The sequence below is a fragment of the Rutilus rutilus genome, assembly GCF_951802725.1.
Source record: "Rutilus rutilus genome assembly, chromosome: 11".
NCBI lineage: Eukaryota > Metazoa > Chordata > Actinopteri > Cypriniformes > Leuciscidae > Rutilus > Rutilus rutilus.
The window spans coordinates 15333693-15356266 of record NC_140216.1 but is presented as its reverse complement, the minus strand read 5'-3'; the positions used below and the strand labels follow the sequence as shown (position 1 = coordinate 15356266).

The 22574-nt window shown below is 36.2% G+C and overlaps 1 protein-coding gene across 1 annotated transcript; it reads right to left on the bottom strand.

Moving 5' to 3' along the window:
* Positions 1–1553: 1553 nt before the first annotated feature.
* On the bottom strand, positions 1554–22296 carry mc5ra (melanocortin 5a receptor). The gene is made up of 2 exons (XM_084423829.1): positions 22194–22296; positions 1554–5001 (listed from the first exon to the last, which is right to left on the bottom strand). Exon 2 carries the CDS (start codon positions 4927–4929, stop codon positions 3940–3942), a length of 990 nt encoding a protein of 329 aa, XP_084279955.1. The 5' UTR covers positions 4930–5001; positions 22194–22296; the 3' UTR covers positions 1554–3939.
* Positions 22297–22574: the final 278 nt, after the last annotated feature.

Genomic DNA, 22574 nt, shown 5'->3' with positions numbered 1-22574 from the left:
CATATCTGTGTGAGTGCAAGCTCTTGAAGCTCCGCCCTCTGTGCTGGGAGCAGCAGCTCATTTGCATTTAAAGGAACAGACACAAAACAGTGCGTTTTTGCTCACCCTCAAAAAGTGACAATTTTAACATGCTATATAAAAATATCTGTGGGGTATTTTTGAGCTAAAACTTCATATACACACTCTGGGGACATCAAAGACTTATTTTACATCTTGTGAAAAGGGCATTATACCACCCCTTTAAAGTCACAGACACAATACTCTGACATCAGTATATTTGCGATGTACTTCGCACTCGACTGTATCGCAAAACCACACAGCTACATGCAGCAATTCCTGGAGAGAGGAGGGGGAATAAGGACAGTGGGCGGGGTTTTGTGTGACGTCCACCTGTGAATGCAGACACGATGGCTGGGTTGCGTTTACATTACACTGAGATCCGATCACAATGCATCCTCGACTACCTCCGAATCTGGACACGCTGATCGGATAACATTCCGATCAGCAGCGAGAACACACTTGTGTTTTCAATGTGTAATGTGGACAACATCCGGATACAGGTCGCTTGTTAATGCCAAGTGTAAACACGGCTAGACGCTAGCTATTTTAGTCTGACTGACTCCGGTTGCCAACTAACGTTACTATTACTAATTAAATAATGACCAAATACAACCAGAAACAAATGTTCAGTCTCAGTGAAAGGTAATTCCCAGAGACATGTTTTCAATTGTCTGGCGATTTGTAGGCTTCAGCCCCAAGCAGCACATGAAGCAGGCATTTTTCTCAATTACCGTTTTGGTGTTGTAGTTATGGGAAAGTTGCCCTCCACATTATGGCAGCGCCGTTGAGGGCGTCTATGTATTATTATGTCTATGATAATAATGGTCGCAGAAAAAAAACTCACGCCAGGCTGCCAGTCTGAATATTTAGAACGTACGTGCGAAGGGGTTAATGCTTCTGCATACCAGGACATTTTGGACAATTTCATGCTCCCAACTTTGTGGGAACAGTTTGGGGATGGCCCCTTCCTGTTCCAACATGACTGCGCACCAGTGCACAAAGCAAGGTCCATAAAGATATGGATGAGCGAGTTTGGTGTGGAGGAACTTGACTGGCCTGCACCTCAACCTGATAGAACACCTTAGGGATGAATTAGAGCGGAGACTGCAAGCCTGGCCTTCTCGTCCCACATCAGTGCCTGACCTCACAAATGCGTTTCTAGAAGAATGGTAAAAAACTCCCATAAACACACTCCTAAACCTTGTAGAAAGCCTTCCCAGAAGAGTTAAAGCTGTTGTAGCTGCAACTGGTGAGCCAACTGGATTAAAAATGGGATGTCATCTATTAACCCAAATATAGCAACATTGTCATATCCATTACCAAGCCAAACACTCCAAGAGTTGTCATGACAGAAATGAGACTACATGATTACTTTATACACATACTTTGTTATGCAAATTTGTATTATTATTTTATTGTAAATCGATGCAAAAAACATGTAACAATGAAAAATGGTCACAAGAATGAACTTTATTCTTATATTTTAATTATACATGCATCCAAATACATGAAAATAAGAGATTGTACAGCATAACACAGATGCACAGAACATTTATCACAGTGAGGAGCATTACTGCTGTTCACTCAAATCTAAATTACTTATATATATCTGTAGTGAGTGGCACTTTTGATGATTGGAATTAATGATAATTGTCTAATAACTGTCTGTGTATGTGAAACCACTCCAGGTAACCACAAATTATTTTCTGAGTGGGATTCAAGTTGTTTTCTGTTGAAACAGTGAAGGGTTTAGAGATACACTGTCATGGAGAGCCAGCAAACCTGAGCAGTTAATGTACCACAGAGAGACCGAGAGGACAGATCAGACGACCTCCGGGTCATTTTGACAGCACAAAACACATTGAAGGCACATTCTATTATTACCATCATGAGCACATGTAAGGAGGGTTGACATTATGCTTGAGTGACTGGACGGTGATTTGAACTGAAATGAACTGAACCACTTTGAACCAAAGTGAAGAGAAGTGGATAATAAATTGGCAAAAATCAAGCTGACAAACAACCTAACTGAACATATTTGCACAGTCTGAGCAATTACCCACTTACACTTTTAAATTCTGGCTCCATTAGAAGTCAATACAAGACAAGAATCAACTAGCCTACTACAGCAGTCCTACTGCAAATTATATATAATGTAAACGTTTCATAGAATTTACATAGCATGAACAGATTTACATTTAGATTACAAATACTTCAAATGTAAGCTGTTGGATAAATGTTTTAACCATAGGGGAAACAGGGCTATTCACAAGGACTATATCTTAGTACCTTCAAGGTTTTGAGTCAAAATACCTATAACACTGCTATAGCTCTATAACATCTAATTTAAAACCCTTTTAAATAGAGGTAATATTTCTGATATAGCTGATGAGTAACAAACGAAGTTGTCATTTTATTAGGATGAGTTGTGTTTTATATTTTCATAATTTTGTATATTATATATAACTTTTTTTTTTGCTGTTTTGCTAATTGTTTCATGTTTTATAATCAATGTAGCACTTTATTATTAAAAATACCCCCCATGGGAAATATTAACTGAAGAAAAACCAACAAAACACTTGCTTTTACCCCTATAATTTCAAAATGATTAACTTATGCAGTGACTGCAGACAGTAAGCAGCATGATGACAAACATTGATTCTCACCCTGAAATTGTATAGCAAATACAAGAAATAAAAAAGCCATAGAATTTAATGTCATTACATTTAAAGGGGCAGTGGTAAATGCTTCAAATTCAAGTGCATGTTCGTGCTTACAATAATATGTAAATTGCCAACATATCCACAAATGCAATAGTGAGGACAAGTCAGAAATATTTATTTAAGCTTTTTATTTTAGTAGTTGCAATACTTATTTTAATTAGGTAAAACTTGTTTTCTCTGTTGTTTTATTGTATGAGTTAATATACAGCATAAGTCATAATATATTTTTGATTTAGTTTATGCAGCTATAGATATACACACATTATGATACAGGCATATGTGAAGAATTTCTATTCAAATACAACTATTACAAAACTCCTGATGCCTTTAAAGACTCTGAAAAATGTGTTAGTGACATGATACCAGAAATGTTGTCATCCTCTTTGTCATGCTGTTCGAAAAATGTCTACTTAAGGTTTCAAGGACTGTGAATCTATTTTTGTCACAGTCAGTCTGGTTCCATTCTTTTATTTTATGTACTTTACGTTGTGTATTAATGTGTGTATAAATTGTGCCATGTTTTTAAAAATTGTAGTCTGCTGCAGCAGTTTTGTCATTGAATTTCATCTTAGGAATCAATAGTGTTGCTCGTTCTTTCTCACCTTCACTGCCAACCACAGAGCACATGCAACAATGTAAACTGCATGCTATATTACATTTTAATTTGACCTATACAACATTAATGTCTAGACAGGCTTTGTTTTGCATTGTTAATTTGACAAATGATTGCACTTGTTTTTCCCATAGGCTTTGATCAAGAGCTCCTCCGTGCCCCTAGAGACTGTGTTATTAAATCACATTGTTCATCGAGGATTATATTGTTCCATATAGAACTAAGGCCTCCTTAATTCTCCAACAATATTACAACATCTACATATATTTATAATATCAAAAATTGTCTCATTAGATATTCTATTTTGCATCTTTGTGCCCTGAAGAGTTAATTAATATTCCAGCTTTTTTCAAGTTAAAATTATGTTTGCATGAGTGTTTGCATTATAGAGGATGAGGAGTAAGTAGATGGTATACATCATCATAAAAATCTTATTTTTCATCTAGATCAACAGGGGGTTGGCACATTTTGCTCTCAGACTTTATGAATCGAAAGATTTCTTCTTGTGAAATGACAATCCACCTATAATTGTTTGGTTTGACGCTACCTTGACATTCCAAAAATGTTCCTCAGGCTATAGCAGCAGATGATTTCCTTAAGTGTTTTCCGCATTTCCTGACTCCTGAAAGCGTAAATGAGTGGGTCGATGACAGAGTTGCACATGATGAGGATGAGGTACATGTTGAAATGAGACATGAAGCACATGCAGTAGAGGTTTCTGGGGCAGGAGATCATAAGGATGAGGTGGAGAAAGAATGGAGCCCAGCAGACGATGAAGATCCCGAGAAGAATGGTCAGTGTGACGGCCGCCTTCATGCTGGCTCTCTGGTGGATGGAGTTGTAGCCCGGCAGGGCGGCAATGCGTTTGACATGAGAACGCGCCAGCATGAACATGTGGCTGTAAAGAGAGGCCATGAGTGCTAGCATGATGAAGAACATGGAGACCAAACACACGATGACGGACGTGTTGTCAGAATAGATTATGAAGACTATTCCACAGCCGGTGCAGAAGGTCCAAATCCCCCCAATGATGAGCGCGGCCCGGCGAACCGTCATGATGTTGTGGTATCGTAGAGCGTAGAAAATCGTGACGTAGCGATCAACAGCAATAGCTAGAAGACTACACATGGACGCTACCACAGAGATGCAGATCATAGAGTCAAAAACGTTGTCCATCTGTCTGATGAAATGGTCCTCCACCACCAACTGGCGGTTAGTAAGCAAGTAGATGACTATGGTCTCCCAGGCGTTGGAGACGCTCACCAGCATGTCGGCCACGGCCAGGCTGCAGACGAAGAAATACATGGGTGAGTGTAGGTTTTTGTTTTTCACTATAGCGCAGATGACCAGGATGTTTTCCAGTAGACTGACAATGCCAAGGATGAGGAACACCTCAGTGGCGATGTTGAGCTGCTCGCATGCTTTTGGCTTGGCATGGGATGAGGTCTCGGTAACATTGAGGAGGTACGAAACAGGACTGGAATTGACATGGATGGCCCAGAGGGAAAGAGTGGTGGTCTCTGAAGTGTTCATCTTGAGGAATTGAATGGGAATATTGTAGACTTTTCTTGGAGTCACTGTGATGGTGGGTAGGGCATCTTTAACCTGCACAAAATGAAACAAATAATGTTTAATCTATGAAGAGTCAACTCTTAAAATTATAGTTTATTTATTGGCATTGATGGTTCCTTGAAGAACCTAAATTACATGGCTCTCAGTAAATGAATACTCTCAGACTTCAGTATTAATAGGTATATGGTATTATTGTTGCTAGAATTATTGTTTTTTACACTGTAGTGGATTCTAAGATAATAAACAGGTAAGATTTTAAATTAGTTTCTTCTCAAATCAGTGTTTCATGTCCCTGAAATTATTGATGTGGTGAAAAGCTGCGTAATACGTGATATGACTACATTATCCCTTAATGTCCATTTTGTTTGAACTTGTTCTTGTTCTAGGCTCTAAGCTGCTTGCTTTGAACTGTATTTCTTCACAGAAGCTTTGCATTCAATGAGTTAATGAAATATTTCAACTCAAATTAGTATTTTGTGTCTAATTATTTACTTATAGCCACATCATTTCGGGGGCCTGAACACCCTGTCAGGGTTTAAAGTTTTTCTTTTGCTATTTTTCGCAAACAGACGACAACCTTGTCAAAATGATCCCTGTTCATACGGATACACGAAAACGACTAAAAACACACATGGCACTTTTGGGAAAGAGGACCAACATTTATATTGAATAGCCATCTCAAAGTTCTTAAGGGACAAAAAAAGTATTCACCTTTGCAAGTGCTCTTATATGAAAGAAACTAGATTTTGATTGACCACAGAACTGACATGTATATCAAACTTAAGAGAATTATCCAAGTATACTCCTAAGTTTTTTACACAATCGCCCTATCGAAATAAAAAACATGTTTTAATGGGCTGGGAAGAATATCAGTCAGATTATATCAGACTGATAGAAGTTCAGAAAGCGGGCTCAAGTCAACACTCGTCCATAGGTTTCGGTAATGCATAATACTATACACCAAGACCACATGTGGCAAAAAAGTAATTCAGAATAAAAGTCTTATTAACTACTGATATGTTGTTAATCAAAGCAATTATCAGCTTTACAGATTAATTGTTGACTTGTGAAGCACGACAAAGTGAACGGAGTTGCTGTGACATAAAAATATACTTTGAGCTTAACAATGTGAGTTCCTGCCCCTCCGATGAAAGCAAGGAAACCTAAGTAAGATATTAAAACACGATTCATTTTATTTAAAACACGACACTGCAAATGACAATATATACGTTTTTCACTTTATCGAAAAGGATGAATAGCCTATAAAAACGACAATGTAACAAACAATGGTACATTCATTCATAATTCTGTTTACACTGTAAGTCATTCTTTTTCAAATAATAACAAAGTGCTTACTTATTTTGATATGCAAAACTGTTACCCAATCATAGCAGTGGGCATTTACTTTCAAGTCTTGAATGCAGCACGACTTTCAAAATGGAGTGTTAGTTAATGGAGCGGTTAGAGAGGTTTGTTTATATCCTTACACTGAAATATAATTTATAAAAGTAGTGAAGCTTACCTTAACAAACCTCACTAAAGAGCATATAGATGACAAAGAATAGGGATCCATTCAGGATGAGAAACAAAAAGCATGCATGTGTCTAGTAACAGAAACTATTGACTAAATATGGCCTTTTAAATAACCAGACCTTTCAAAACCAGACCCAGAGGATACCTAATTACGGTTATGAATTCTTGCCTTGCACTAATTCATCATCTCTCACTTTATTCTTTGAGATAACACTTTAAAAGGTAAAAAAAAACTGATCATGCTCCAAGGTCTTCAAGCTACTGCACGACATGAAATCTAAGCACTAAACACATCCTCAAAAGCATATGATCATCTGTTTCGTGACGGATGGCCAGTAGGCTTTTGAAACAAGCCCATTGTTCATAAAAACAGCCCTGCAAGTAATGTATCAGTGAATTACTCTTCCTGTAAAAGAGATGATTTATTGTGCCTACTGGTGATCATCGGTCAGGTGTCTGGATGAAGGGTCTTCTATCTGAATGTGTGCGCCAGAAGTCATCTACTATCTGCTGATAACTGTACAGCAAATGAGTCATTGCCTGGACAGACTACAGAGCTTTAGAAAACAAGAAAGTAAGAACTACACAGTTTTACAACTTACTCAAATGACTGTAATGATGGGCTGATGGTGGGAGAGCAGAAAATAATGAGTGTTCAGGGTTGGACACAGAAATACTGAAATTATTAAATCGTTTTACAGGTCTTTGCTTCCTAGTAATGACTTGTGATTTACTTGAAAAGTTTAATTAAATTAAAATGTTTAATTTTATATTATTACAATATCACGAATGTCACGAATATGTGTGTGTGTGCGTGTGTGTGTGTGTGTGTGTGTGTGTGTGTGTGTGTGTGTGTGTGTGTGTGTGTGTGTGTGTGTGTGTGTGTGTGTGTGTGTGTGTGTGTGTGTGTGTGTGTGTGTGTGCTGTATGCAGGCATGAATAATGCCTCAAATTATGTGGTTTGTTGAGGTGAGGTGAAAATAGGTACAAATCCCATAGATTTACATTGACAGATATGGGACACACATCTATGAGGAGGTGATAAGCAACCACCCAGCACAGCCAACAGCATACTAATGCAACCTAAAAAGGCATAGAACAATGCATTCAACTAAAGAATATGGTGTATAACAGTGTTATATTTTAAAGACTATATCCTAACTAAGGCCATCTGCAAAATGCACTGCAATGGTGACTCACGCTCATAAACTTGGGTGAACTTGATTGAGTGTGAGACAGCAACAGTGTTTCAGTCCACCAAAAATTTCCCCCGGTACATTTTGTAATATCTTCATTGTGCAAAGTAGCTGATTTCATTTTAACAGGTGACTGCTAAACATCGAATTAAATGCATGTTCATAATAAATGTGATTATGACAAGACTTGTTCCTGGAGGTTCATTCATTAAGTACCCTTGCAATCAGAGGGAGAGGATGTTGATCCATGTCTGTCTTGCTGACGGTAAGCCTTTCAACAGGTTTAGTTGTTGAAAGCTAGTTATAATGCATATGGCATAATGTAATTTTAATTTATTCTAATCTGATGGACATCTGACACATTTTCAAAGTTGAGGCAGAGGTAATTAAAATGATAACTTGCCGACATTTCACAACTGTAAAATAATGTCAAATAAAATAAAAATTTTCTGTGTGAATACTTCCATTGCAAACTTTAACAATGTCACATAAAAAATAATAATAATGAAATAGAAATCCCTGTGGGTCCCAGGTGGCAGATGAAAAGAAAATCTGGATAAGATTCTAGCCTGGTGCAAACACTGTAATATCGAGATCTGACATTTCAAAGGATTTAATGCATTTGTTTTCCCCGATATGTGCCATCATTGATAAAAGCAAAGCCCACCAACTCCCATTTATGCGAGGACCTATATAGATACTGTTGATCCAAAGCTCAAATATGAATTTTAGTTTGAACCATGATTCAGTCATGATGCAGTGGCTTCCTTACTGTCTTTTCCATATTCCAGAGCTTCAGCTTCAGAACCCAGCCATAGCAGTGGGCTGTTTTCTTTAGTCCCTTCTCTAGTGTTATTGCTGTGTTATAGTGTGTAGTGCTTTATTTTGAACTTTTAGTGCTTTAAACATTTTATTGCAACTTCATTTCATTATGTTCAATCCATTTAAATTGGTAAAAACAATAGAGTAGTTTCTAAGTTTTTGTGGTTACCATTTTGCTGAAGAGTGGAGCTTAATTGTCTATAACATGTTGTTTTTAGTTATTTTCTAACACATGAACTATAGGATCTATTAAGTTTGTTCAACAAAGCATGAGTGTTTAAATTAACTTGTTTTAGTCTTTTTGTATGGTCCTAAACAGTGTTGGGGGTAACGCACTACAAGTAATGCGTCTGGCATAATCAGATTACTGTTTTCAAGTAACAAGTAAAGTAACAGATTACTTTTGAATTTACAACAAAATATCTGAGTTACATTTTTTAGTAAGTAACGCAGTTGCTGTGTTTGCCCATTTATTGACTGACACTTTCCTATATTCCCTGATGTTGAGAGAAATCTGTGTAAACATGATGGTTATTGTGGTTCTTGACTAAATGTGAGCATGCATTTACTCATCCCACTTGCACAAAGACAGATTAAGTATTTCATCTGTCAAATGTAAGTACTTTACAAAAAAAAAGTAATGCAATTAGTTATTTTTTTTTTAGGAAGTAACACAATATTGTAATGCATTACTTAAAAAAAAAAGAAAAAAAAAAAGGTAGTCTGGTACACTGGTCCTAAACTAATCGCGTGGAGATGTTTTCCTTAATTTAATTAATTAAGTGAATTAAACTTCAACTATTTTTGAGTGTAGAGTGTCAAATGTCTAGTCCATTTCATGTTGTTAAGAGTTCTCCAAAAGATACTGTCAAAATACATGATTAATTATGCCTGTCAGTGCTGCCAGATGGTGTAGATACAGCATCTTCGAGCTGGGAATAGCAGGGCCATGCTGACCAGCAAAATCTTGACTCCTTAAAAAGAAGCACTGGAGCATGCTACCATGTTATTAAATTGCATCTAGATTTAACATATCTATGTTATATTCGAGCAAAATTCATTACCTTAAAATTCATACATTTGGAAATTAATAGTTGTGTATATTAGCACAAAAATGCACAAATGCACAACTTTGAAAATCCACTGTAAACATCTCATTTCTCATTTCAAAGCAGTATGACATGCGATGACATCCTCTAGTTCTCAAAGAAATGCTTTAATTTGGGGAAATCATTATCTTGGCTAGATAACACTAGAAATGTTTTTTAGAATGGTAGAGGAAACCAGTCAAATTAGAGATTCACTGAATGGAGATAAGCATAGATAGCATCTATTCCTCAGGCCACATTTATATTGTACATTTAGTTGCCAAATAAATCTTTTTCACATTTAAGATGGATTTCCCTGCTTTTGTGTTTTTATTTTTTTAACCCATTGGACAACCCTACTCCCTCTATTATGGAAAAACAAACTCTAAACCTATGTTGGCTATGTGTAGATCAATTTGCTGATTATCAAAATGATTTATGTTTGTTCAAAAAAATAGTTTGCTTAGATTTATCTGAAGCACTACTAAATACAGAGTGGAAAAGTGTGCCCTTGAAGAGCATTTCCCAGAAGAAGGAAAAATCTCTTTAACATCTCAAATGTTTCTCCTAGACAAAAATTAGGTTACTTTAACATCAAATGGAGACTTTTACTTGAGTCTCCTGCTTCTCAACAGAGATCTCAACAACACTGACAACACACACTGTGCTCAGATTTTTCTCCTTAGCTAGAGAAACTAGTGGTCTCACATTTCTCTCCTCTAAAGACTCAGAAGAAACCTCAATGTCACTCTTAAGTATGCTCTTAAAAAGTATAACCTAGACTGCTATAAAAGTATAACCTATATAGAAATCTATTTTCTATTAAAACATTAGGCTAAATAAATAAATAAATAAATTCCACTTTCATAAAGAGAATTGTGCAGCTTAATTTATTTATCTATGTATTTATTACATCAAATGTTAAAAAGAATTCTAACAATCACTAGTGCAACAAGGTCTTCTAAACAAGGATGAGTCCTCTGGATTACTCACTTAATGGAAATCAATTAATATATAATAACAACTATTATATTTATATATAATAATAAATAATAATCAACAAGACGGACAAATATTATTGGTATGATACATTTCTTGCTGAAACTCTGATTGTATATAAATAATGGCACCACTGTGCTGCATCAAAAAATAGAAAGGTCCTATTTTTATATACTAACTACCACTTCAGAAGCGGTTTCTGTGCTGCTTTTATGTTGTTAAGACAACATTAGCTTGAACACAGGTGTATCTAGTTAATTGTTCATTGCACTACATGTAGGTTAAGCATTAGACTTTTATTACACAATATTAAAACTGTAAATAAAACATGGAAATAGAAAAATGTAAAGACAACATAAAATAGTTATAGTAGTTAAAATAGTTTTAGTATTTTTCTGCATAAAATACTGTTTTAAACATAAAAAACTAAATAAAACCAAAAGTTAAAATCCATAAAAGCTCATTTGCACAGAAACTTAAAAAGAAAAACACCACGGAAAGAAGGTGAAAGTGTAATGCAGTTATTTAAATGGGTGTGTATAAATATTTTGCCCTAACTTTTGCCTTGCATCCTGGTGAGGATTTTAAAATAGTAGAGAGTTTCGGGCTCCTCATTAGAAAGGAGTGTTTTGACAGCAAACATATTCTATTCACTCCTGATCTCCCCCCTTTACTCTCTCTCTCTCTCTCTCTCTCTCTCTCTAAATTTTAAATTTCAAATGAGCTTTATAAGCATGACTGTGTATCACAATGTTGCCAAACCATTAACATATTATGTATAAATAATAAAACAAACAAACAAAACATATATGTATAGATCGTGCCATATGTAACATTTTAAATAAATAAATACAATCCATCTTAATAAATGAATAAATAAAGCGGGTATCTCTAGAGAGTTAACTGTCTCTGACATTGTGAATGGCTAACACATATTTTGCAGCTAGTGCAGCTGTGCTATCATCTTCTCCAAGTATGAAAGGCATTTTCTCAGTATCGCTATAAGTTCAATGAATGATGGAATCAATGTTTCAAATCTGGGCAGAAAAGTTTCTCTTACATTGATATATTTAGTACAGATGAGTAGAAAGTCTCTCTCTCTCTCTCGTACACCTGAGAGAGACATCATCTGCATTTTAACTCATCCCGCATTAATTAAGATCCTCATTAGTTCCTATGAAAGGAAAATGTTTCATTCATTCACACAAACTTTCTTTTGCAGGGATCCAATTGGTTTGTTCTGCTCTACGTATGAAGCACATCTAATTCATGGAGGCGTAGGGCCTCTGGGACGCCACAGAAAGACTGCAATTGATCAGCCAGTATTGTACAATTTCTCAATGCAATGAATGAAATTCAGAGATAGATTCCTTTTATGATCTCATGGCCTGTTCTCAAGGATGAAACATTAACCTTCTTCTAAGAAAGCTTGTAACACACATTTCCTCTGACAACGGCAGAGATCGTGCTGTCTGCAGTGCGCTGGAGGATGAGTCACTAGCTGGAGAACACTGATACGACCTCCAAAGTAGACAAACACTGATGTTTTTCTTTAGTTTTATTTATGCAAATTTTTTATGAAGTGTGGTTAAAGAAGCATCCTCTGGGCCACTCCTGTTTGTGGTTGGAATTTGAACTCAAAGTCTTTTTAAGCTCAGGCACTGACATGCTAATTAAAAGGTAAAATGGAGCCTAAAAGGATTGAAATAAAGCATTTATAAAACTTTTCCTGACATTTTTATATTAAGAATTGGGCTTAATAATTGTATTGGTTATGCACTTAAGTGTACTTCAGATCTTAAAGGTGCAGAATGTGATTTTTGCGAAACAGTTGATATTTGAAATCAACCCAAACAAACACACCCTTCCCTTCATTGCTCCGACCCCCAAAATGCACAAACAATCAATGCATAGCTGGTGCATTTATAGCTGAAGCGAAGCAACATAATGAACATACAGTGCACAACAAGAGGAGTTTGTTGTTAGTCACCAGCACAGCTCCAGACAAACAATGACTGTCCTGTTATAAACTACAGCAAATCTTCTATGAAACATAGCAAAACTAATGTCACTCACATATGGAACAGAAACAACATAACCTCAGCATGCGTTTTAGGCTTTCCCGCTAAATTATTTTAGCTTGATAACATTATCAGTTTCACCTTGAATTAACCTCAACGTACACGAATGTGTCATATGAGAAGCTATAATAACCGTTCTGTGCATCATCGGTTTCAGACCATCATGTTATGAAAGCACAGAGATCTCCTCACATTTAGTGCCTCATTCTTGTGGTGTGCTGGTGCCATAAACTCTGAGCTTGTTTAAGATCATTGTTTGTTTGTTTGTTAGATGAAACCTTAGAATATTTCATAATGAATGCATGTACTTTCTGTTGTCTTTTGTTGTTGATAACCATAAGAGCAGCTTGCTTTCTAAAGAGAGCTTCAAAATGTCCTGGTGTGACACTTCATGATTAAAAGATGAAGGGAACACCTAGTGCTCCTCCAATCATATAACGCTGAGACCACGTTTCTGAGTGGTTGGATAATGAACCGATGTCTTGTTTCTTTTCACAATCCTTAACCTCTCTGTTTTTGCTGTTGAATACAGAAAGGGAAAAGCCAGATATATAGAATGGATGGATCACACAGATGTTCTACAGAAAGTCTTTAGAACAAGCATGAAAAAAAAAATGGTAATCAAGGTACATTTCTATCCAAAACACTTTAAGGTGTGCTCATGAGTTTTTGATGGAAACTGCAATACATACACCTTCAAGTCGCACTTGAATTTCAAATAACATGCAACAGGAATAGACAAATAGCTGCTGTTATGCTGCTATGTCTAAGAATTGCAAGTAAAACACAGAAACATTCAAGAGACTATTTTCACTAAACTGTTTTCTGAAAACTTGATTTCAGAGTTGGGCCACAACATCTGAAAACACTGATGTCATGTCTGTTCTAGGTTATGGTTAATGTTCATGTTTTGTGATTTCGTCTTCCCTTCATGTGATCTTTGTGTTCCCCTCATGTGATCTTGTCATGTGGTTCCTTTGGTTCATTGTTTTGATTGCTTTCAGGTGTGTCTTGTTTAGTCATTAGTTCATGTGTGTATAAATTCATATATTTTACAATTTAACTATAAAAAAAAAATCTGGACTGTATTTTCCAAACTAAAATGACAGTGTTATATTTGAATTTGTTCCACCTGTAAAAAAAGAAGACATTGTAGCAAATTTTTTTTTTTTAACCACTTAAGAAATTAGTATATTCTTATATATATATAATATTTATATATAGGCCTAACATTTTATAAGTGCAAACGTAATGTTATGTGTTTTGGACCCTTAATTACAGTTAATTAAAAGTGTATTATAGTTCAAATTCATGCTAAATGCAGTTAGCTGAATTTCAGAGTACTTTTCTGTCTCATATAGAATATAATTATTTAGTACATCTTTGTGTAATTTCATATTTAATTAATCACTGGAATATGGTTAAAGTGTACTGCCGAATGTCTTTTTTATGGAAACTTGAATGTAATTTAATTAAATATATTTGTAATTACACATTTGTAATGATGAAGTTGCAATTTAGTACATTTAAAATATATTAACTTTAAATTAAACTGAATAACGCTACAATTCAGCACAAAAAATATTATTAAAACATAATGATTTGAAATGTCATAACGAAAAAAAAATGTTTTGATGTTATTACAAAGTGCACTTTTTAAAAGTATACTTAAAAATATACGTCTATGTCTATGTCTACATTAATCTGATTCTGGATTCATTTGAAAATGGCGATTTCATTTCAAAACACTCCCTTTCCACACTAGTGTTTTCTCAAAGTTGCTCATCCACACTACATCCACACTGAAACATCTGAAAACGCTTAAATCGACTTAATGTGTGTGTGCGTAAAACGTAATAAAAGCTCACGAGATGATACCAAGAGAGCAGGCATAATAAAGTTATTGTGCTATTCTTCTGGCACAAACATTTTATTAGCAAAATATCCCACCACTCACTGTAGCATCCAGGTTGCACTCAAAATCGTATGGTCTAAAATGCAATTGTCATCATGTTTTGCCGCAGGACAGCAATTGCTAGTAAATTTTCTGTCATCTTTGCAGGAATGTAGTATGGATTTCCAAAGCTGTCAAAATAATAAATAAATAAATAGATAAATAAATATGCAATGTAAAAAAGAACATAAAAAAAGCATATATAAATACGTAAATAAATATACAAAGATACAAAAAAATGAGTATTTATACTTGTATGTCCTTATTTATGTAAAATGGCATTTATTCACATTTATATTTTTATTTATTTATTTATAAATGTATTTATTGCCACTTTTATTTATGTATGCATTTATGTCTACATTTCGTCACCTTCCTAAAATAATTGCCTAAGTCATTTTTTGACAAAGATGATTTTTGAAGAGGAGTCATCTCCTCATGATGCTGGCCACCTCTGGTAAAATCGCCCACATCCTCGGTTGAACAGATCATGCAATTCTACCCCTGTAGTATAATGGCCTATGTCAAGAGTGTGACTTAGGCCGTTTTATTTTGCCTAAGTCAAAAGACAGTGAGACTTAGGCAATTTTACAAGCTTTTCAAGATGGCAGCTACATCAAGAAGAACGAAAATATACTCAACCTCTGAAGTTAGGTTCCGTTTTTTGTGTTTTCCGAGAAAGATGAAAAAATTACTTAGGCATTTATTTTAGGAAGGTGACGATTTATTTATTTTCACATTTATTTATTTATAGATTTCTTTGTCTGTATGGTAACGAGGGGGCATTTTACCTCAGACATAGCATGGTGCGAGATGCGTACATGAGCACATGAGCTTTTGTTTGATTGAAAACAGAATAATTACAATTGAGGATTTGTAAAAAAATTCTGTAAAAAAATATGAACGTAGTGTCCGTGGCGTCACCCGTAGGTTTCTGAAGAGCATTTTTGAAGCCTAAAGTGGGCGGAGCCGGCCGTCGCCATCTTGGCCTTGCGTCACTCCCGGATAACAGAAAATGGGCAAAGAGGCTGAGGAGCCTGGCTATCTGAAATCACGCCCACCTAGCTCGACGTGATCGAGTTAGCTCAGGCTGGGGAGGTAATGCTATAATGTTATGCTACTGACAGTACCAAGTCTGCGACTGCACAGGGCCTCGTGCTAAAGTGACAGTTGATGATGTAAAGCCAATTAAAAGTTCCTATTTTTGCCCTTCGAAATATTATAATAGTTAAAAGACATGGCTACAAGTGAGACTGTGTATCGTGATTCTGTACTATTCTGCTAGTTGAAAATGTATTATGCAGTAACTTAATATTACTCTGAGTCTGAGAGAGTGTGTGTGACAGTGATTTATGTGCATAACGTTACATGTCAGTCACTCTTTTTTTATAGTCTATGGTCCGTCAGCGCGGCATCACTCGTCAAGTTCGTAGAGAACTTATTCAGTCCATTTTAAATTCAGATTTTGGCCGCCTCTCAAATGGGTTAAACCATAGATATATTGCCTATGAAGTTCAAGTAAATGCGCTAGAAAATCCGCAGTCATTCAAGGGTGTGCATTTATTGCATGGACGGAGAAAGCGCCGACACCTGCAGGATTTCACCTGACGGTACATAAGCATTTTATAATCTATCTGTTCCGTGAGAGCAGAAAGAACGAGCCTTTATTGACGTTTTTAAAGGGGTCATATAATGCCATTTTTGTACAAGCTAATATGATTCTTTAGGGTCTAAATTAAAAGTTTGTAATATACTTTAATTAAAAATTCTCATTAGTATTGTAAGAAAACACTAATTTTACCTGGTCAAAAACAGCTCTGTTTTCAGCACGCCGTTTCAGTGCATGTGTCTTTAAATGATAATGAGCTTTGCTCACCCCGCCCCTCTGTTCTGTGGGTACACCGTATTAGACATTCTCTGACCGTATCTAACACAATAACCACGTGTTATTCGTTATAAACGTGGGATTATGAATTATATTGAGAACGTCGTACATAGAAAACATGCCGTAATGTACCCTGAGTGTAAACCTTAGAAGCATTCATCGTGAAGCCTGCAGCAAGGTTTGCAAATTTCGCAAAGATTAATATAAATACTAATATAAAGGTTAATAAAACATTACACTCACATCTTCTGGAGGTTTAGCAGGAACACGTTGGTACCGATCCGTTTTTTCTCGTTTGTGAAGCTGTCTGGTGTGAAATGATTCTCGCAAACATGAAAGCACAGACGATCATGGGGAATCCCCGTGAGGGAATCCCCGCGTCAATCCTTTGGGCATATCACTTCAAAAATAAAACTTAGCCACTGCTTCTTCAATGGCTCGGATTTAGGAACATCCAAATGACTGCTGTGTTCCTTATTACATCTAAGAACAGAACACCACAATCGCTTAGACGCCATTCTACTCCAGCATATCAACAATGGCGGACTACTATGACGACGGCTGTCACAGCTTGCTCAGGGCGGGTCTTGTGTTGAAACACGGCTGTCAATCACAATAGCGGGAGGGGCGTACGATCTTATGACGTCACAATATCGAACGGCTTGATTTCAGAGATGGTCAAACATATAAGGAGATTAAAACAAAACCACTGGATGGATTTTTATCATGATAGGATGGTTGTGTACAGGCACTGCCAACAGACATTTCAGTGCAATCAACTTGTAAAAGTGCATGTACCATTATATGACCCCTTTAAATCTGAAAACTCCAAAAAGCAACGAAATTGTCAGACATCCATTAGTGCATGTTCACAGAGGAAAACAACTGAAATACAGCGCTGGTTGTTCTCTCGAACGATACTCGACGACAACGACGGAATCCTTAGCCGTGGGCGAAGTAATGGGTGTATTAAATTGTATGAAATAATCCCGAAAAAAAGCACAAAACACTGCAGAGAGGGCAAGTTCAGCAGCTAACGTTTGCTGAGGTGAAGTGACGGCTAGTAACAGCAGACAAACGGCTAGCATTGACATCAGCGGCAATCCACCTGTCACTCAAGTGGCCACACCCTTAATTATGCAGAACTTTAAATATTAATCAACTAAACGGATGAGTTATAAAAATTCACCCCCCTCACAGTTGTTATGAAGGGCAAAATTAGCTGTATAGACCAAAGCCACATAGAGAACCAGGCTGTAAACATGTTTTTTTCTGCTGTAAAGTTGGTAATTTTAACATGGGGGAGATACAGATTTGACTCACTTGTGCAGCCAGCCTCAAGCGGCCAGTCAATGAATTGCAGTTTAACTCACTTCCGTGTTGGTTTCAAGAGAGAGACGGGGAGGTTGCCGCTTGATTTAGACGTGTGATTAATCAGTATCTAAGAGCAGCACCTTTGAAATATGCATTGTATTTTAAGCATTTGAACTGTCACATGTTGTGCATGCAAAATTAGGAAACACAAACGTGAACTCTATTTGCAATCACATTTCAAACAAATTAATCAATATGCTTGCGCTGACTTCTCTCCGCATTCTGAGCTGGTCTGCGAGTCTCATCAACAATAAACGCAAGCTCTTAGCAACCACACCCAGCGCATTTACTGTTATGTACAGAATAAAGAGTTTATATGGTCAACCAATATACATACATTTTGGGTGATATTAAATGACTTAAACCGCGATATAAGATTTTGGCCATATTGCCCATTTCTAAGTCATTCATTCCCTGTGTGACTTGCAATAGCATGTCCACAAACCTCTTGCGTTTCGTGTGGTCACACCACAAGGCGTCACTATGGCCTCAAAGCTTCAGCACTGCCACTCTGAGCTCGATTGCTATGTCTGAGGTAAAACACGCCCCCTCGTTACCATACAGACATATAAATGTAGAAATAAATGTAGAAATAAATAAATGGAAATTTAATGTAAATAAATGTAGACATAAATAAATATATACATTAATAAATATATAAATAAATAAATGTGGAAATAAATTAAATGTGAAAATAAATAAATGTGAAAAAAAATGCAATAATACATAAGGAAATAAATGTATAAATGCTCATTTATTTATGTATTTTACATTTCTTTGTATATTTATTAATGTATTTATTTATTCATTTATTTTGGCAACTTTGGAATTCCATAAATGAAGGTTCTACAAAGGAACATTTATGAAAACACTATGAAAGTAAATAGCAGGGACAACAATGCTAGTATAACCAGAGATTTGTCAATCATAGACATAGAGTGTAGTGGATTTTTCCTAAAACCCGACCAAATCGACACTTAATAAATATAAATCTATCGCGTCTACTGATTGACACAGAGCGTCTACAAATCGACACTTAATAACTTCTATACTCTAGCTCTTTTCGTCTTTATGCATTACATCATTTCCCCACTATTTGATTGGTTCTTCATATGCAAACCCCTCTGTTACTAGGTAAAGCAAACTTTGTTTTAATGATGACTTCATTTGTTAATCACAAGATTCTAACAGACTGTCTAGTTTCATTTCCCAAACTATGTTATTTATACACACACACGCACACACTCAGTAACAAGTTTTCCATTGGTTTCGTACAGTACATCCTGTTCAAATGTTAGATGTTAAATAAGGTTAGATGTTAGAAACATGGTTAGTTTAATATACAGTTTAAAATTTCTACGACAAGAGCCAACATGTGTCATCGTATTCGAATACCTCCGTTTTCACACACTACAACATGAAAACGGCTTTTTCAAATGTATCCACTGGAGAACATTTTTAAAAAGCTCCGTCTTCGTTGACAAAAAAGGCGTCTCAGTGTGGACAGAAAGCCAAAACAGACAGAAAAAGGTTGTTTAATGGCATGTTCCATTATGACAATTTAGATATCTCCTGGTCAATAACAGTAAAAATGTTTAATAGTTTTTGTCATCGTTACTGTTGGCAAGACTTATCAATACACATAATGCATGTGCCTTTACACAAACTGTACTTTCACAAGTAAACAAATTCAGCATGGCAAAATGTGTGACAACTAGTCCCGGTCTCCTCTGTATATTGGTTTTGAAGAACAAGAAAAGATGCAATGTAACAAGTCATTGTACTGACTTTACAATAGAGAAAATTAAATGCACTAATCCAACATTTATTTACTGAAAAAATTTATAAAATAATAGATGGAATATCACAAGCTACATTTGCAGCAATGTGCTATATATTTGCTATTTGGTAACAAATTGAGCATCTCACAATCCTCCTAAAAATGTCAAGGACACAAATTCTGGCCATTTTTCTTACACAACACTAAGGGAACACAGAGTCTTTAAATGTAGTGTGGCATTTATCAGCGTTCTGATGCAGTCATCTGTAGACTTTTGTGGGATCTGTGTTCATTCCCCATGGCTCATTAAAGCAGGGAGTGTCTGAGCCAGGCCTGTGGATTTAAACCCCACGCCAAATAAACAACTTCGGCTATGTGTGTGTTTATTGCTTTTTCTATTAAATAATCTCAGAGGATCCTTTTGACCTTCAGTCAAGACTTATCTCCCTGCTGTGGTTTTGTGTCCATGCACCACTGCAGTGGGCACACACACACACACACGCAGAGAGAGACGTGGCATGATCCATGCACACACACACCCACGCAGCTCTGACTCAAACACGCTCTGCAATGCCGAGCGCTGGATGTGTCCCAAAACCTATTGATCTGCCTACTTGCATTTTATGCATCAGAGGTGCTTTCCAAGTCAGTAAATCTCACATTCTAAAAATCTATTTATGCACTACTTATAAAGACAATACAATACAACAAACAACAACAAAACAAAACAAAAAACTACCATAAATAGAACAGATATATACACAGAAACACACACATAGCTGAACTGACTCAGATCGCACCTCTAGCCTTTTAGCTTTAGTCTTTTAGCACTAAAAAATGACAAGTGAGAGATCATTGTTGTGTCAATATCAATTGAAATATAAAAATAAAAAAGTCAATTCAGCAGTTGAAATCAGCCCAGAATTCCCTGTGCAGCATTTTGCATGTCATTTTTGTACTGAAATATTTAGTAAAATTATGGTTCCAGCAAGTCACCTTTTACTTGTAAGTTTTTACAGTAGAGTACTTTCATTGCCATTTCAAAATAAAGTGTGTATACCTAAGCCTATATAGGCCTAGTTTAATACTGAAAGATTTTAAACTGAATGTCACATCACTGATTTACTCGCAAACAGAGATTTTAGCGATAATCGATTCAACTCTTTCATTTAAAACAATTGTTTTGTTTAACTCATGCTTTAATCGTCAACTCCCCCAAAGCCGCTAAGACTGAGGTGAGAAGCGAGATCAACAAGTGAATAATTAATATTTAAATGATTCTAAACGCCATGAACAATGCTACAGTTTGTACATAATGTGCATACAATCAGCCTATTGATAGGCCTAAATCGCGATTCGTTTTCTGTTTTAGTCTGTATTGATAAGGTCTTTCGACAATTTACATGTTTTATTTGTGTATTTATCAACATCGTAAGCCTATAGTAGTCCAGTTAACGAAGAAGCAGGTCTAAGCGTGAACTCTGTGAACGTCATTGGTCATTCAGTGCGGACAATGTAGAAAAGTGAGGAGAACCAGACGAGAGTTGCATATACCAATCCTACTTCAGGCATATCTTTAAATGGAAGACATAGTAAGAGTAGCCTATCCTATTTCGAATTTAGCCACTGCAATAGATCCAGCGATTCACTACAAAACGATCAAATTGAGTAAGTTGCGCATCGGAACATGTTGCTTGCTCGCTATTTGAGATAGCTGTAATCCACAGCCACGCCGTGACTTACTGAAGCAACACCCTCAATTTTAGCAACACTATTCCCACTTAAATCCAAAAAACAAGATGAAAACAATCCGGTTCATAAGCTTTACACGACATCACTAAACAAACAGCAGAAAATGACGGTTTAGTTCAATTACAGCATATTTTATGTAAGCTATATATTAGTTACATGTTGGAGAGTTATCATTTACAACAGTAAACTACTACATTCAACATTTACAACAACATGATAGCAGGGTTCCTTCTTATGATACATGTATAGGACATAATGTTGTGCTTTCAGGGTTTTCCACGTTTGAAAAGTTACAAATAGTCTTTTATGTCATTAAATGACAGCAAACTAAACGCGCTGTAGGGTGAATGCTGATGAATGAACATGAATTAGATTTCAGCACTAGTCGGTGGACAGCGCCGAATTAATGATCGATCTAATCATTGTCACTTATTCAGTAAATGAATGGATGGATGAAATAGGCTGCAGTCTGATGTAGTAAACCCGCCATGCAAATTTCAAATGATTTACAAGCTAACTAAACACATTAGGCTATTCAGCATCTACCGGTACTCTATCCAAACGAGATGGTGGCGTATTTAGGCTTCTGACATTATAAAAACAACGAATGAGCGAGTAAATATATTTAGCGCAGTGCAACGAAAGAACAAAAACGATATTTGTCAGAATAATGTTGCATAAGTTTTGTTGGGACGTAGCGCACCTCAGACACATTTAAGCTAGATAGAAATGACAAAGCTGAAGTTCAGCAATTGACTCACTTGTTTGGAGAAGGAGTTGTCTGTGCTGAATCTTATCACCACTAAGAATTTCAAAGACTGTCTGTTTATTTCAGTCCAGAGCCGTTTATTCGCGCTGGAGGAGGATGTTTGAAGATCTCCATGAAGAACGCGGCTCTGCTGCATCAGATAAATATATAGGATCCGGTAACAGCGACAGCTCCACCTCCAAAGCTTCTGAAGCTCCTCTAGACCCCATACCACGCTGAACACAAACCAGGATTCATTAAATACTGCAATGAAACTCAAAGTCTGTGTTTTACATATTGTAAGACCAGAATACTTTCAATTTTTTTTTTTTAAATAATAATAATCTTATTAATTTATAGTCCAAACACAGGTCTAGACCTGTGCATATGTATA

What these genes read in the sequence shown, in the direction of transcription:
- mc5ra (XM_084423829.1), bottom strand. Translation starts at nt 4,929, where the DNA reads ATGAACACTTCAGAGACCACCACTCTTTCCCTCTGGGCCATCCATGTC.